At 44.5% G+C, this 18,128-nt stretch overlaps 1 protein-coding gene across 3 annotated transcripts in view; it reads left to right on the top strand.

Moving 5' to 3' along the window:
• Nucleotides 1–18,128, top strand: part of DIS3L2 (DIS3 like 3'-5' exoribonuclease 2) — a 184,581-nt gene that overhangs the window by 95,117 nt on the left and 71,336 nt on the right. For all 3 annotated transcript variants that reach the window (XR_011559263.1, XM_070753797.1, XM_070753799.1), the window contains exons 11-12: nucleotides 5,283–5,362; nucleotides 17,725–17,837. Coding sequence is in view for 2 of the 3 variants with exons in the window: in XM_070753797.1 (XP_070609898.1) it covers nucleotides 5,283–5,362; nucleotides 17,725–17,837 (193 nt within the window). In the remaining variant the exon portion in view is untranslated. The remainder of the gene's footprint in view (nucleotides 1–5,282; nucleotides 5,363–17,724; nucleotides 17,838–18,128) is intronic.

The following is an 18,128-nucleotide window of genomic DNA, read 5'->3' as shown; positions in this document are numbered from 1 at the left end:
GGTAGAATCGCCACCTGCACTTTCTCAGCCGCCAGGAGAGGAAACCGGGAGCTAAAAATACTTCCGCCTCTTCAAGCTGGAAGGGCCCCGTGTGTGATGGATGGCTGTCCAAATTAAATGCCCGTCACCTGGTGTTTTTATCTGCAGCCCCCCCGACCCTGTTTGAAGGTCTCTCTGGAAGAGGGGGGGAGGCTGCGTCTGAAGGGGACGGATTCGCCCCGTAGCCAGAGAGGGACTCCGGACTCCGAAGAGAAGCTTGATTAAAATCTCCATTCAGGGGTAGATGAGCCTGCTGCTTTCCCAATAGGCAGAGTTAATTAAGTGTGGCTTCTATGAATGTCAGGAGATTCCTCCCCTGCCTGGACTTCAAAGGTGATTTTTTCCCCCTTCTTCTGTCTTAATTTGGCGGGACCCAGGGGAAGAGCCTTCTCTGTGGTGGCCCCGACCCTTTGGAACCAGCTCCCCCCAGAGATCAGAACTGCCCCCACACTCCTTGCCTTTTGCAAGGGCCTTAAAACCCACCTCTGTCGTCAGGCATGGGGGAATTGAGACTTTCCCTTCCCCCTAGGCTTATAGAATTTATGCATGGTATGCCAGTGTGTATGATTGGTTTCTTAAATGGGGGTTTTTTACATTACTTTTAATATTAGATTTGTTCATATTTTCTTTTTACTGTTGTTAGCCGCCCCGAGTCTACGGAGAGGGGCGGCATACAAATCAAATCAATCAATCAATCAATCAATCAATCAATCAATCAATCAATAATTAGAGACACCTGGAAGCCAGCGTTGCTCACCCTTGGCCATTTTAAGACGGGTGGACTTCAACTCCCAGAATTCCCCCAGCTGGCCACTATGCTATGGCAGGGGTAGGCAAAGATGGCTCTTCTATGACATGTGGACTTCAACTCCCAGAATGCCTGAGCCAGCACGATTGGCTCAGGAATTCTGGGAGTTGAAGTCCACAAGTCCTAGAAGAGCCAACCTTGCCCATCCTTGTGCTATGGGATTCCCTGCTGGGAGCCTCTCAGGTGGGGTAGGCCAGAGAGCATCCAGCAGGTTCTGACAGGTTCTGGAGAACCAGTAGGGGGATTTTTGAGTAGTTCGGCGAACCGGCAAATACCAGCTCTGGCTGGCCGCCGAGTGGGGAGGGGATGGGGATTTTGCAGTATCCTTCCCCTGCCACGCCCACAGAACCGGTAGTAAAAACAAATAGGACTTCCCCACTGCCAGGGAGGTCCAGCTTTGGTTGCTCTAAGACTTGTGGACTCCTGCTCCCAGAATTTCCCAGCCGGGGGATGGATGGATGGATGGAATGATGGATGGAGAGATGAATGGATGAGAGGGAGGGAGGAAAGAAGACACAGAGAGAGGGGAAAGGAAGGAAGGAAGGAGGAGAAGGGAGGGAAGAAAAAGATAAAAGATGGAAAAGAAGGGAGGGAGGGAGGGAAGGAAGGAAAAAGAGAAAGGAAGGAAAGGAAGGGAGGAAGGAAGGAAGGAAGGGTGGAGAAGAAGGAGGGGAAGGAAAAAGATGGATGGAAAAGAGGAAGGAAAGGAAAGTAAAAAAGTAAAGGAAAATAAAGGAAAGGAAAGAAAAGAAAAAGCAGGCAGGAAGGGTGGGTGGGTGGAGAGAAAGGAGGGAGTGAAGGAAAAAGAAAAAGGAAGGATGGAAAAGAGGAAGGAAGGCAAGGCAAGGCAAACAGGCAGGAAATAATTCTGGGAGTTGAAGTCCACGTATGTTAAAGTGTCCAAGCTTGAGAAATGCTACGCTAGACAGTGGGATCGATTTAAAAAGGACCCTGGAAACTTAGGGGACGTCTCCTGTGCTTAGGAGAAGCCCAATCGCTGATGCTTTAGATAGAAACCTAGAAGACTGACGGCAGAAAAAGACCTCATGGTCCATCTAGTCTGCCCTTATACTATTTCCTGTATTTTATCTGAGGATGGATCTATGTTTATCCCAGGCATGTTTCAATTCAGTTACTGTGGATTTACCAGCCACGTCTGCTGGAAGTTTGTTCCAAGCATCTACTACTAGTATTTTCTCACGTTGCTTCTGATCTTTTCCCCCAACTAACTTCAGATTGTGCCCCCTTGTTCTTGTGTTCACTTTCCTATTAAGAACACTTCCTTCCTGAACCTTATTTAACCCTTTCACATATTTAAATGTTTCGATCATGCCCCCCTTTCCCTTCTGCCCTACAGACTGTACAGATGGAGTCCATGAAGTCTTTCCTGATACGTTTTATGCTTAAGACCTTCCACCATTCTTGTAGCCCGTCTTTGGACCCCTTCAATTTGATCCATCTCTTTTTGTAGGTGAGGTCTCCAGAACTGGACACAGTATTATTCCAAATGGGGTCTCACCAGCGCTCTATACAGCGGGATCACAATCTCCCTCTTCCTGCTTGTAGATCCGAGTTCCAATCTCAAGCCCCCAGGCAGACTCCTCCGAGCTTTCACTTCCCAGCCTCAGGCTCCCCTCCTGTGAAAGGGGGATCATCCTGCCCCACTTTGTCCTGTTTTTCTTGGCTTCGGGGCCGGAATTCACGGGAGTGCCTCCGGAGCATCAGCAATCAGCAGTTTACAACGATGCGCTAAGCCTCATTGGAACGTTTGCTGTGCCCTGCAGTCAGGATTCGCACTAGTATCGACTTGCCTCCAGACATCACTGGAGGTTTTTAAGAAGAGACTGTTCTGCCATTCATTCATCGGGTGAAAGTTGGGTGAAAGGAACAGGAGACATCCTGGTGTTGTTGTTGTTCTGTTCCAGGCCTGCAGGTGATGTTCCCGGCACTGTTTGTAACCGGAAACCATGGCGATGGGACCGTCCCTGCATTGGCACACCACATTCCCCTTTCTCCCTTCTGGGGAAATCAGCCGTTGTTCTGCCCTGGGCTTTTCCCAAACGACGAGACAGACTCCTCGCCCCCATGAAACCTCTTTTATTAACCTCTTGAGTTTTCTCTCCAGCAAAACCTTTCCTCTCCCACAAACTTTCACAATGGGATGGGAATAGAATAGAAGAGAAGAGAGAATAGAATAGGAAATAGAATAGAATAGACTAGAGAATAGAATAGACTAGAACAGAGAATAGAACAGAGAATAGAACAGAGAATAGAGAATAGAATAGAATTCTCTATTCTAGAATAGCAGAGAATAGAACAGAGAATAGAATAGCAGAGAATAGAACAGAGAATAGAATAGAATAGAACAAATAGAATAGAACAGAGAATAGAATAGAGAATAGAATAGAATAGAATAGAATAGAACAGAGAATAGAACAGAGAATAGAACAGATAATAGAATAGAATAGAGAATAGAGAATAGAATAGAGAATAGAACAGAGAATAGAATAGAATAGAGAATAGAATAGAGAATAGAATAGAATAGAACAAATAAAATAGAACAGAGAATAGAATAGAGAATAGAATAGAATAGAACAGAGAATAGAACAGAGAATAGAACAGAGAATAGAATAGAATAGAATAGAATAGAGAATAGAATAGAGAATAGAGAATAGAATAGAATAGAACAGAGAATAGAACAGAGAATAGAATAGAATAGAGAATAGAGAATAGAATAGAGAATAGAGAATAGAGAATAGAATAGAACAGAGAATAAAATAGAGAATACAATGGAGTAAAACTAGAATACAATAGAACTAGAAGAGAAGAGAACTAGAATAGAACTAGAATAGAATAGAACTAGGAATAGAATAAAACTAGAATAGGAAATAGAATAGAAGAGAACAAAGAATAGAATAGAGAGTAGAATAGAATAGAATAGAATAGGAGAATGAATGGAATGGAACAGAACAGAACAGAATTGAATTCTTTATTGGCCAAATGTGATGGACACACAAGGAATTTGTCTTGGTGCAGATGCTCTCCGTGTACATAAAAGAGACATTTGTCAAGAATCCTGAGCTACAACACTTAATGATGCTCATCAAGTACAAATAAGCAGTGAGGAAACAATCTAATATTCATATAAATCATAAGGATACAAGCAACAAGTTACAGTCGTGCAGCGATAAGTGGGATGAGATGGGTGATAGGAACGATGAGAAGACTAATAGTGATAGTAGTGCAGCTTTAGTGAATAGTTTGACAGTGGTGAGTGAATTATTTATTTAGTAGAGTTATGGCATTCGGGGGAAAACCGTGTTCTTGTGTCTAGTTGTCTTGGTGTGCAGTGCTCTATAGCGATGTTTTGAGGTAGGAGTTGAAGCAGTTTATGTCCAGGATGCCAGGGGTCAGTAAATATTTTCACAGCAGTCTTTGTCTCACGCCAGACAGTTATAGAGGTGCAGATGACCGACTCAGTGATTCCTCTGTAGAACTGGATCAGCAGCTCCTGGGGCAGTTTGAGCTTCCTGAGTTGGAGAAGAAAGAACATTCTTTGTTGTGATTTTTTGATGATGTTTTTGATGTTAGGTGACCATTTTAGAAAAAGAAAAAAAGAAATATATATATATATATGTATGTATGTATGTATGTATGTATGTATGTATGTATGTATGTATAAATATTACAGCATTACGTATCGCTATCGTATTCTTAACTTTAATTTTCTTCCTGTCCTTATTATCTTTCATCACTTGTCCTGTCTTATTGTGATATTATTTGTTGTGTCAATTTGTGTGTGTGTGTGTGTGTTTTCCAACCATTTATACCAATTTTTTACCATTTTTATAAAATTCTGTGTCCCCTTTATCCTGTAATTGCATTGCCATTTTACACATCTCTGCACATTCTATCATTTTTGGTAATTTTCATAGCGTTTGTAGGGACTAGGTCCATTTCCCAAAATTGTGCATAAAGATTTCTGGCAACTGTTATAATATGTAATATGAGATATTGGAGGTATTTGTCTACTTTTGTTCTAAATATTCCCAAGAAAAAAGTTTCTGGTTTAAGTTCTATTGTCTCTCTGGTTACTTCCTGAATCCATTTTTGTATTATTTTTTATTGTTTACCAATATTTCCTTATTTTTGAGCAAGTCCTTCAGTGTCCTGGTTTCTATCTTGTCCTATCAATCACTAGGCAAGGGGTCTCCCGATCTGTCAACTTTAAGACTTGTGTGAATTCAACTCCTGGAATTTCCCAGAAGTCCACACAGACTGGCTGTGGCATGCTGGGAGTTGAAGTCCATGCATCTTAAAATGGCAAAAGTTTTTAATTAGAGAGAGGGACACAGGGCGGCTCACAACAAAAACGAACATGAATCAGTATAAAAAAACTTTTCAATTTCAATTTAATTTCCTTCCCTTCTTACAGGAAAGAGTGCATCTTCACCATTGACCCATCCACGGCCAAGGATCTGGACGACGCTTTGTCTTGCAAGCTGCTTCCAGACGGTAGGATGGTATCTCTCAATATTTAATGTACAGGTTCGGTTCAAAGGCCTTTATCCTGGAAACTTGAGATTTTGCATGGAGTATTTTGACGGGGGCTACTGGATCAAGCTTAAGGGGGCGCAATCAGGGGTGGGCAGCTGGCAGGATGGGGTGGAACACAGTTCCACCAGCGCAAATGCTGGCTGGGGAATTCTGGGAGTTGAAGTCCAGATATCTTCAAGTTGCCAAGGTTGGGAAACACTGCCATAGATATTAAAAGCAATCATTACTGCACAATCACAATCACACCATTCTCATATATTACACTCAGGAAAAAAGGTGGTGGTGGGGGGAAGAGATAGTTATTCCCCCCATGCTTGGCGACATAGATAGGTCTTTAACATCTTGCGGAAGGCGGGAAGGATAGGGGCAATTCGAATCTCTGGGGGGAGTTGATTCCAGAGGGCCAGAGCCGCCACTAGAGAAGGCTCTTCCCCTGGGTCCCGCCAAACGGCATTGTTTAGTCGACGGGACCCTGGGGAGTGGAACTGCTTGCCACCAGAGGTGGGCGCTACATCACTGGAGGATTTTAAGAAGAGACTGGGCAACCCTCTCCTGCTTGAGCAAGAGGTTGGACTAGACCAGTGTTTCCGAACCTTGGCTACTTGAAGATATTTGGACTTCAACTCCCAGAATCCCCCAGCCAGCGAATGCTGGCTGGGGAATTCTGGGAGTTGAAGTCCAGATATCTTCAAGTTGCCAAGGTTTGGTAACACTGGTCTAGATGACCTCCAAGGTCCCTCCCAATTCTGTTATTCTAACTTTCCTAAGTTTCTTTTTCTTCTGCGAAACGACATTCCCTACCAGCGGACTTTTTCTCTTCTCCCCCCCGCCCCGTTCTAACGCTTCACCGAAATCTACTACCCTAGCAATTTCCCCCGGTGAATTGCTCCTCGCCTCTAAATTTCTAATTTGCGAAGACGGTCGGGTGCCACTTCCTATTTTTGTAAACTCAGGGAGCAGTTCATTTCCCGGTAGAATTAGCCCTTTTCGAATGGAGCAAGGAAGAGTCATAAAAACAGCTGGCGGTGGTGATTTGGCCAGAAATGGCCTTTTCCCTCCATTCTCTCTCTCTCTCCCTCTCTCTCTCCCTTCATCTCTTTGGCTCAGCGACTCGGTGTTGAGTGGAGACTTCAGACCCTCCGCCAAGTTCAAGAAAGTTTCTCCCCGTTGTAACTTCTCCCTTTGCCTCCTCCCTACCCTCCCAATCACTTCCTCCCTTCTCTTTGTACCCAGGAAAGACAGAGAGAAATTCGATCTTCACAGAAGAAGCTGCCATTGGTCTCTCTTGCCTTTTTTTTTTAAACTTACTTGCCTTTATGGGATTTTTGGGGTGGGTGGGTGGGTGATGTAAAACATAGAAACATCGAAGACTGACGGCAGAAAAAGACCTCATGGTCCATCTAGTCTGCCCTTATACTATTTCCTGTATTTTATCTTACAATGGATATATGTTTATCCCAGGCATGTTTAAATTCAGTGACTGTGGATTTACCAACCACGTCTGCTGGAAGTTTGTTCCAAGGATCTACTACTCTTTCAGTGAAATAATATTTTCTCATGTTGCTTTTGATCTTTCCCCCAACTAACTTCAGATTGTATCCCCTTGTTCTTGTGTTCACTTTCCTATTAAAAACACTTCCCTCCTGAACCTTATTTAACCCTTTCACATATTTAAATGTTTCGATCATGTCCCCCCTTTTCCTTCTGTCCTCCAGACTATACAGATTGAGTCCATGAAGTCTTTCCTGATACGTTTTATGCTTCAGACCTTCCACCATTCTTGTAGCCCGTCTTTGGACCCCTTCAATTTTGTCAATATCTTTTTGTAGGTGAGGTCTCCAGTACTGAACACAGTATTATTCCAAATGGGGTCTCAACAGCGCTCTATACAGCGGGATCACAATCTCCCTCTTCCTGCTTGTTAGACCTCTAGCTAGGCAGCCAAGCATCCCACTTACTTTATGAATGTATGAATTTTGCTGGCTGGTCTGCAGAATGAGGCCTGAGGCTAAACACTTGTTAAAGGTGACTAAATACAAGATAGATACAAGCTTAATATTAACCCCTCCAAACTTGACTGTAAAAAATACGACTTTAGTAATCGAGTTGTCGAAGCGTAGAATTCACTACCGGACTCTGTAGTATCATCCCCTAACCCCCAACACTATACCCTTAGACTGTCCACTCAGGGCCCAGGGGCTACATGCAGCTCGTGGGGTACTTAGATCCTGGAAACAGCAAAGGACCGGCCTGAGATGCTTTTGCCAGTGAAATTTATTTGTTTGTTTGTTTGTTTGTTTATTTGATTAATATTAATATTAAATTTAATATTAAATTTAATATTTAATATTAATATTAAATATTGATTGGATTTATATGAAAATGGCTGGCTGAACTCTGTTCTGGGCTGCCACGGCCCCCTTCGATTGTGTTCTGCCCCAGAGGACACGTCGCACACACTCAGTTTGTTCAAATCTATATTCAATTAATTAACCACTACTAATAAACTGGCTTTGCAGTGTTCACACACACACACACACAAATACATCTTAAGCCGCTTTTGCAACACCTCTTCGGCCTCGTCGGATGGGATCCGCTACCAGCCCCAAGGGCCACAGCAAACCCTCTGCCAGTGCAGACGGAGCAGCTACGAGGCCCCTTCCAACTCGGTTACTCATCCATGGCAACTGAGGAGCTAATTCAGAACAGAGCCACTCGGGAGGGGGGGTTTCTTCTCTCCGCTTGTTGAAACGTCAGCCTGACCTTACAAGCCAGGTCCCTCCGTATCCTTTGATCCGAGTCGACTCCGTCGTCCTTCTTGGCCTGGGTTCACCCTCGCTTTGCTAAGCCCTGGCGTGCTCCCACCATGGCTCCGCTTGGCAGGCCTCCTGCAGATTTTCCTAACTGCCTCGGTGGTGGAATCCCATCATATTTCCTCCCGTTAAGTCGCATTCCAAGGACGACGACGGCGGCTCTCTGCAGCGGCCCAGCACCCCGTGTGCTCGTTTCGTAAGGCGGTGAAATATTTACAGCGCAGGGAAAACTGGCGGATCGCAGGTACTGGATGTTCTGCGCTGAACCTCCTGGGAACGGAGCCATGCCTCGGTGTTCCAGGGCTCCAGCAGAAATGTCGGACACGCTAGCTGTCCCGGGCACCGCACTGTGTCGCTTTGCACGTGTGTTGTCGCCTCGGCCACCGCAACCAAAGGAAAATAAAACCCCTTTTTTGCCAGGGGCTTCAAGGCCACGCTGGTGCTGTGCGTGAGTGATTTCCCAGGCTTAAGCCTGCGGCCGGTCCCCTCTGGTTTGTTTAGCAATGGGAAGACGGTCTCCGAAAAGCGTAAATCCAGGGGCCTAATTTATTAGCTGTTGCAGATAACAGCCCAAGTTGTCAGCCCCAAACCTGGATTTAAGTGGATAAACGCGTGGAGGAGGGACGTTCTCCAAGGCTCACCTGCTCAGAAAGCTTTTGGGAAACTTGTAACATGGGTCTCTCGAGGCCACGGGGGCTATTTTTTTTCCTTTGGGGTGTGCTTCTGCTGCCTAGGAGGTTTTCCGTGGGGTCCCATCCTGATAAATCACCTGGGATCTCAAGCAGGGGGTCTCCAACCTGGGCCACGTTTAAGACTTGGAGACTTCAACTCAACTTCAACTATCTTTGGGTGGGTGGGTAAGTGGGTGGGTGGATGGATGGATGGATTGAATTCATTCATTCATTCATTCATTCATTCATTCATTCATTCATTCATTCATTCATTCATTCATTCATTCATTGGATTTCTAGACCACCCTTTTCATCAATTCATTCATTCATTCATTCATTCATTCATTCATTCATTGGATTTCTAGACTGCCCTTTTCCAACGGACTCAGGGCGGTTTACATTTTTATTTATTTATTTATTTTATTTTATTTATTTATTTGTCAAACAATTATAGAATGGTAATGTGTACAAATAAACGTTAAATAGATAATGATAACAAGTAATGATAGAAGGCAATAGAACATTAGGACAGAGACGATAGGCACAGTGGTGCGCTTATATCCATGCCCCTTACAGACCTCTTAGAAAGGGGGAGAGGTCGACTGTAGATAATTTGAGGTTAAAGGTTTTGGGGGTTTGGGGAAGAAACCACAGAGTCAGGTAGTGAATTCCAGGCGTTGATCACTGTTGCTGAAGTCGTATTTTTTGCAGTCTAGTTTGGAGCGGTTGACATTTAGTTTAAATCCAATAAATAATAATAATAATAATAATAATAATAATAATAATAATAATAATAATAATAATTACTTTGCTTATTACTATCTGCTACTGTGTTAGCTGCCACCCTCTGTTTCCCAATCTTGGCAACTTGAAGATATCTGGACTTCAACTCCCAGAAGTCCCCAGCCAGCATTCGTTGGCTTGGGAATTCTGGGAGTTGAAGTCCAAATACCTTCAAGTTGCCAAGCTTGGGAAACACTGGTTTAAATCTATTACGTACTCGTGTGTTGTTGCGGTTGAAGGCGAAGTAGTCGCTAACAGGTAAAGGACATTTTGGTACATGATTTTATGTGATAAAATTTGCATAATAAAAGCAGATACAAAAATACAAAATGTAGGAAACCCAAAATAAAACCTAATGTTTGATGCTCTCATTCTGTCCACCGGAGCAAAGGGGCAAGGCTCAATGGCCCCAGGCCGGCCGGCAAAGATGTGTTTATAGAGCCTTAACAAGGTTTTAATTTGAGGATATCTCGCATCAACTTTTTAAAAAATTACATAACAGTTTTTGATTGCCGTAAAGATTGTTCTGTTCTTTCTGCTCCGCTCTCTTAAACCCCCCCCCCCCCAATAATAATAAGAAAAAAATGCATCATATGTTTGGAGCAGTCGAGGAATAATTTGCACATTTCAAAGCCATTTGTCACAATCTCATTTTTTTGGTTTCTTCCAGCAACTGAAACCACCCAAATCTCATTATCCCTTTTCCACGAAAGTTAAATGAAAAAAAAAAGAGTATGTGATGATTCTAAGTATTAAAAAAGAAAAATTACACACCGTCCCCTCGGTGCATTTTTTTCTAGTGTTGGATCAGCACAAGTCCCACAGCAGATCGTCATCGTCATTTTAACCATGGTTTATCCAATGCAGGATGAAGGCCTCTTCCCACTGATATGAGCCTTCTAATGTAGATTGATTGATTGATTGATTGATTGATTGATCAAATTTCTGCCCCACCCATCTCACCTAAAATCTCTGGGATAATGTTATTTTTTTTCTGGGAACCGGAATAGTCTCTACCTTATCGGTTGCCTCCTCCTCCTTCCTTCTCTACCTCCTCCTCTTCCTCCTTTTTCTTTCCTTTCTCCTTATCTCCTTCTCCTCTTCCTCCTCCTCTCTTTTCTTCCTCCCTCTCTTCTTCTTTCTTCTCCACTTTTTCCTTGTCCTCCCCTTCCCTCCCTCCCTCTCCTCTTTTTCCTCCTTTTGTCTCCTCCTCTCTTCTCTTCTTCCCCCTCCTTCCTTCTTTTCTTTCTCCCCCTCCCTTCTCTCCTCATCTTCCTCTCTCCTCCTCTTCTTCTTCTCCATCCCCTCCTTTTCTTCCTGCTTATTTTCTTTCTTTCTATTCTCCTTCTTTCTTTCTCTTCCTCCTCCTTCTTTGTCCTCTTCCTTCTCCTCCTCTTCCTTTTCTTCCTCTCCCTTCTTCCTCCCCCTCCTTTTCTTCCTTCTTTTTTATTATCCTCTTTCTCCTTCTCCTTTCTTCCTCCTCCTTCTTTCCTTCTCCTTCTCTTCCTCCTTCCTCTCCTCCTTCCTTCCACTCCTTTTCTTTCTTCTTTTCTTTTTAATTCTCTTTCTCCTCCTCTTTTCTTTCACTTCCTCCTCTTCTTCCTCCTCCTTCTTTGTCCTCTTCCTTCTCCTCCTCCTCCCTCTTCTTCCTCCCACTCCTTTTCTTCCTTCTTTTCTTTTTTCTTCTCTTCCTTCTCCTCCCCTTGCTCCTTCTCCTTTCTTCTTCCTCTTCTTCCTCCTCTTCTTTCCTCTCCTCCTCTTCCTCCCTTTTATTTGCCTTCCTCCTCCTCCTTTTCTTCCTTTTCCTTTCCTTTCTCTTCTTTCTTTCTCCTCCTCCTCCACTTCCTCCTCTTTCTCCTTCTCCTTTTCCTGCCTGAGCAGGGAGCTGGACTAGAAGACCTCCAAGGTCCCTTCCAACCCTGGTTCCTCTTCCATCCTGTTCTATTATTCTCATTCAACGGCAGCAACTGTAGTGATTCGCTTAACAACCCTGCGAAGAAAGGTCGTAAATTGAGGCACGCTCCATCGGTCGTAAGTCGAGAACCGGCCCGCATCTGAGTCCCGAACCGATGGATTGATAAAGAAAAATTGGGAAAGGGATTCTTAAAAGAAGATTTAATTCAGCTTTCTCCTCTCTCCTTCCAACCCAGAGTGTCTTCTATCCCCCCTCTTGGAACTGAGCGCTAATTGAAAACGAAAGGAAGTGTGTATACTTGCAATCTCACGCACAATTGAAAAGTTCCTCTCCCCGTTGCCCAAAAAACCCTCCGCTCGATAGCTGTCAAAAGCAAGGGAGTTACGACTCGAAGCCTGCCGTATCTTGAGGTCCAACAGCTGGTGCCAAGGAGCGAAACTGCGGTCAGATAGATATCGAAGTAGTAGGAGCAGGGTGCCCCTGTCCGCGTTCTTTGGACCAGAAATTTGAAATCGGTAGCAGAGCCCGGCCTTTTGCCAACCAATCAATCAATCAATCTTGACACACACACACACCACTTTAGCAAATACGTTGGGGGTAGAGAAGAGTTTTAAGAGTTATAACCCTGCTGTAGAGTGTCAAAACCTTTGGTAATGTACTGTAGAACATTTAGAGTTGTTCCGTTTTATCCATGTATTAAAAGAGCCAGAGTGGCGCAGTGGTTAGAGTGCAGCACTGCAGGCTCCTTCAGCTAACTGCTGGCTGTAGTTCAGCAGTTCAAATCTCACCACCGGCTCCAGGTTGACTCAGCCTTCCATCCTTCCCAGGTGGGTCAAATGAGGAGCCAGATTGTTGGGGGCAAGAGGCTGATTCTGTAAACCGCTTAGAGAGGGATGGAAACACACTAGGAAGTGGGATATAAGTCTAAATGCTATTGCTATTGCAAGAAAGAAAAAAAGAAAGAAAAGGAGAGAATGAGAGAGAAGAAAAAAAGAAAGAAAAGAGAGACAGAGACAGAAGGAGAGGAAGGAAGGAAGGAAGGAGGGAGGGAGGGAGGGAGGGAGGGAGGAAGGAAGGAAGGAAGGAAGGAAGGAAGGAAGGAAGGAAGGAAGGAAGGAAGGGAGCCAGGTTGGCGGAATGGTTAGAGTACAGCACTGCAGGGTCCTTCAGCTAACTGCTAGCTGTAGTTCAGCAGTTCAAATCTCACCACCGGTCCAAGGTTGACTCAGCCTTCCATCCTTCCCAGGTGGGTCAAATGAGGAGCCAGATTGTTGGGGGCAAGAGACTGATTCTGTAAACCGCTTAGAGAGGGATGGAAACACACTAGGAAGTAGGATATAAGTCTAAATGCTATTGCTATTGCAAGAAAGAAAAAAAGAAAGAAAAGGAGAGAATGAGAGAAGAAAGAAAGAAAAGAGAGACAGAGACAGAAGGAGAGGAAGGAAGGAAGGAGGGAGGGAGGAAGGAAGGAAGGAAGGAAGGAAGGAAGGAAGGAAGGAAGGAAGGGAGCCAGGTTGGCGGAATGGTTAGAGTACAGCACTGCAGGCTCCTTCAGCTAACTGCTAGCTGTAGTTCAGCAGTTCAAATCTCACCACCGGTCAAGGTTGACTCAGCCTTCCATCTTTCCCAGGTGGGTCAAATGAGGAGCCAGATTGTTGGGGGCAAGAGGCTGATTCTGTAAACCGCTTATAGAGGGCTGAAAAAGCACTAGGAAGCGGTATATAAGTCTATATGCTATTGCTAATTCAAAAAGGAGGAGTGGCTTTGACAACAACCCCCCCCCCCCCTTAAAGCGAAGGGTTTGGAAGGAAGCAAGCTGAGATTTCAACTTCTTCAACTGATGAGCTCATCTCCATGAAACAGCGGCAGCCGAGAGAAGCCCATTTTCTTTTTATTATGGGGGGGGGGAGGAATGGGGAGGGGGCAAAATGAAAGAAAGAAAGGAGGGGTCTCATCTTTTAATTTGTTAATAGGCTGCTGCCAAAAAAACATAGCAATCTAAAAGTCTCAGAGTTCACTAAGGTTTTTTTTTAAAAGAAAAGAAGACTTTGAAGTTTAGGGAAGAGCATGAGAAGGAGCTGGGGATGAAAAAAAACTACACTGGGATTAAATTCATATGCCCCCCACCCACCCCAAGGCAAACAAAGTCCCTTCCGACTTAATTATAGTTCATAAAATCACATACCAGAATGTCCTACCTGTTAACAACTACTTCACCTTGAACCGCAACAACACACGAGCACGAAAGCGATTTAAACTAAATGTCAACCGCTCCAAACTTGACTGCAAAAAATACGACTTCAGCAACAGAGTCATCAACGCCTGGAATGCACTACCTGATTCTGTGGTTTCTACTCCTAACCCCAAAACCTTTAACCTTAGACTGTCTACAATTGACCTCTCCTCCTTTTTAAGAGGTCTGTAAGGGGTGCGCATAAGCGCACCATTGTGCCTACCATCCCTGTCCTACTGTCTACTTTTTATCATTACTTATCTAATGTTTTATATGTACAAATTATCACCCTATAATTGTTTGACAAATAAATAAATAAATAAAAAATAAATAAAATAAAGCAGAAGGATAGTAATAGCATTTAGGAATAGCATATACTGCTTCACAGTGCTTAAAGTTAGACTCCACAAGCCTTAAAGTTGCCAAGTTTGGGGACCCCTGATTCAATACAATGGATGAAGCTACTGAGACAGGAAGCAAATGTCCTTTTCTTCAACAACAACAACAACCACAACAACAACAATAATAGCAATAGCATTTAGATTTCTATACCACTTCCTAGTACTTTTACAGCCCTCTCTAAGCGGTTTACAGAATCAGCCTCTTGCCCCCAACAATCTGGGTCCTCATTTGACCCACCTGGGAAGGATGGAAGGCAGAGTCAACCTGGAGCCGGTGGTGAGATTTGAACTGCTGAACTACAGCTAGCAGTTAGCTGAAGGAGCCTGCAGTGCTGCACTCTAACCACTGCACCACCTCAGTTCAGTAATAACAACATTGTTGTATTGGCAGTTCTGTGTTAGCAAAAACTTCAGAAGAGAAGGATTTAGGGGTAGACAATCTCAAAATGGGTGAACGGTGCGGTCGGGCGGTAGGGAAAGCAAGTAGAATGCTTGGCTGCATAGCTAGAGGTATCACAAGCAGGAAGAGGGAGATTGTGATCCCGCTGTATAGAGCGCTGGTGAGACCACATTTGGAATAATACTGTGTTCAGTTCTGGAGACCTCACCTACAAAAAGAGATTGATCAAATTGAACAGGTCCAAAGACGGGCTACAAAAATGGTGGAAGGTCTTAAGCATAAAACGTATCAGGAAAGACTTCATGAACTCAATCTGTATAGTCTGGAGGACAGAAGGGAAAGGGGGGACATGATCGAAACATTTAAATATGTTAAAGGGTTAAATAAGGTTCAGGAGGGAAGTGTTTTAAATAGGAAAGTGAACCCAAGAACAAGGGGGCACAATCTGAGGAGAGTTGGGGGAAAGATTAGAAGCAATGTGAGAAAATGTTATTTGACTGAAAGAGTAGTAGATGCTTGGAACAAACGTCCAGCAGACGTGGTTGGTAAATCCACAGTCACTGAATTGAAACATGCCTGAGATAAACATAGATCCTTCCTAAGATAAAATACAGGAAATAGTATAAGTGCAGACTAGATGGACCAGGAGGTCTTTTTCTGCCGTCAATCTTCTAGGTTTCTATGTTTCTAACAACCACCACCACCACCATCATCATTGGTCCAGCTATGCTGGCTGGAGAATTCTGGCAGTTGAAGTCCACAAAGTCTTAAAGTTGCCAAGTTTGAAGACCTCTGAATTGGATGGAGTGGAAGACGGAAGGATTGTTGCTGACCGTTATTAGTCGGCGGCGGTGGGGAGAAATGATAAATTTTACGTAGCCAACCTTTTTCTTTTTCTTTCAAAGGCCGTTTGGATCATGTTTCCCCAGTCTCTCTGGGCCTCATTGTCTGATCGCCTGGTTCGGGAAAGGGCGAATCTCAGCGGGATTTGAATCCGAGCCCCGTTGCTTTTCACGTGCGGTCTAGAGATGGAACTAAATAAAGGGCTTTGGGTTTTTTTCCTCCCGAGTTCAAGTGAGAAAGGAAGAGGGTGGAGGCCCCCGGGCAGCCCCCGTGCCTTTCAAAAACCTCTGGTGGGAATCCTGAGAGTAAATGGGTAAAAGGAGAGTTTAGCTTGGCAGCTTCCGTGTTTGATTATCTCCCGGGACGAGATCTTGCTTAGGTTTGTCAACATTCGGCTAAGGACACGGAGTTCAAGCCCGTTCGGAGAGGCCGCAGATCGGATTGAGGCAGCCGCGAACGCCATGATGTCATGGCTCCCTCCTTTTCCTTCCGTCAATATTTATCCTCCGAGGTCAAGAGATGAGAATTGGGATCCCCCCCCCCTTCCCCAAGCCTTTTGCAACCGTTTGGCTCCTGGTGCTTTTTGCATGATTGAAAACTTTTGTTCTTGAGGATTGACGGCCCGGTTTTGAGTTGACGGAGTCACAGGCGCCTGCATAAGAGCCTGGCTTCTTAACTTTGGTATCTTTAAGTCAGATTAGATTTAGAATAACTTGATTGGTCACTTGGAATGTACGGTAATCAGCATCCATTGAAATGAAATTTTCATTGCTTCCAGCTCTCAAACGGTCACCACCTTCAATATACACTAACAATAACAACCGAGTTGGAAGGGACCTTGGAGGTCTTCTAGTCCAACCCCCTGCCTAGGCGATGAATACCTCTGGGACCGCCTTCTGCCGTACGAATCCCAGCGGGACCGGTTAGGTCCCACAGAGTTGGCCTTCTCCGGGTCCCGTCGACTAAACAATGTCATTTGGCGGGACCCAGGGGAGAAGCCTTCTCTGTGGCGGCCCCGACCCTCTGGAACCAGCTCCCCCCGGAGATTAGAACTGCCCCCACCCTCCTTGCCTTTTGCAAAGTTCTTAAGACCCATCTCTGCCGTCAGGCATGGGGGAACTGAGACATCTCCCCCGGGCCTATACAGTTTATACATGGTATGTTTGTGTGTATGTTTGCTTTTAATAATGGGGTTTTTAGTGTTTTTTAAATTATTAGATTTGTTCTTACATTGTTCTTGTTATTGTTGTGTGCCGCCCCGAGTCTACGGAGAGGGGCAGCATACAAATCTAATTAATAATAATAATAATAATAATAATAATAATAATAATAATAATAATAATAATAATAAACCCTCCACTGCTGCAGACAGATGGTTATCTAATATCTTCTTAAAAACTTCCACTCTTTTGTTGGTATTTATTTGTCTGTTTTAAAATATATTTGAAATGTAATAAATTTTTTCAAAAAACCCCACTTTCCAGTGTTGAAGCATTCCCAACTTCTGGAGGCAAGCTGTTCCACTGATTAATTGTTCTGACTGCCAGGAAATTTCTCCTTAGTTCTAAGTTGCTTCTCTCCTTGTTTAGTTTCCACCCATTGCTTGTTGTTCTACCGTCAGCTGCTTTGGAGAATAGCTTGACTCCCTCTTCTTTGTGGCAACGACCTGAGATTTTGGAAGGCTGCTATCATGTCTCCCCTGGTCCTTCTTTTCTTTAAACTAGCCAGGCCCAGTTCCTGCAACCCTTCTTCATGTGTTTTAGCCTCCAGCTCCCTAGTCTTCTTTGTCGCTCTTCTCTGCACTTTCTAGAGCAGAAGTCTCCAAAGTTGGCCACTTTAAGAGTTGTGGACTTCAACTCCCAGAATTCTCCAGCCAGCTTTGCTGGCTGGAGAATTCTGGGAGTTAAAGTCCACAACTCTTAAAGTGGCCAAGTTTAGGGACCCTTGTTCTAGAGTCTCAACATCCTTTTTGCATCCTGGTGATCAAAACTGAATGCCGTATTCCAAGTGTGGCCTTTCCAATGCCATCACTACATCACTCCTTCCCAAATAGTGAAGCGCACCCCAAGGCTAGGGGAGAGTGAAAAATAAATAAATACATAAATATCCGCATTGGCTGGTTTTTTTTCCCCACCTTCCAAATTTCTTTTTATTTATGAAATATCATCTTCTTCACACTTTCTGTCACTTTTCGGGTGTGTGGGCTTGAACTCCCAGAATGCCCCAGCCAAGGTGATGAAAGGGTCCTTTTGCCATTTCAGGTAACTTCGAAGTTGGGGTTCACATTGCGGACGTGAGTTATTTCGTCCCGGAAGGCACCAGCCTGGATGAAGTCGCGAGCGAGAGAGCCACGAGTGTTTACCTGGTGCAAAAGGTGAGAAGGGCCTGGCGGCCTCAAAGCCATCCTCGGTTGTCCTCCCCTCAGCGGCCTGCGGAGTTGGCAGCAGAGTCGGAGAGCAGGGAGGAACATGGGCCAGGCCTAGAACCTGCAGAAGGCTTAGTGTCTGAGGCAGAGATCCAACCTGGGCCATCTGTGCTGACCCCAGAGCCTCCAGAGGCTGACACGAGCGAGGCAGTCCCCAATGTATGCATGCACCCGATTAGAGAAAATCGTGCTGTGGGTCCGGCTGTTGTCCCCAGCAGCATATTATTATTATTATTATTA

This window comes from Erythrolamprus reginae, chromosome 5 (genome assembly GCF_031021105.1).
Source record: "Erythrolamprus reginae isolate rEryReg1 chromosome 5, rEryReg1.hap1, whole genome shotgun sequence".
In the NCBI taxonomy this organism is placed as follows: domain Eukaryota; kingdom Metazoa; phylum Chordata; class Lepidosauria; order Squamata; family Dipsadidae; genus Erythrolamprus; species Erythrolamprus reginae.
Note: the sequence above shows the minus strand (reverse complement) of the source record. Positions and strands in the feature narration are given on the sequence as shown.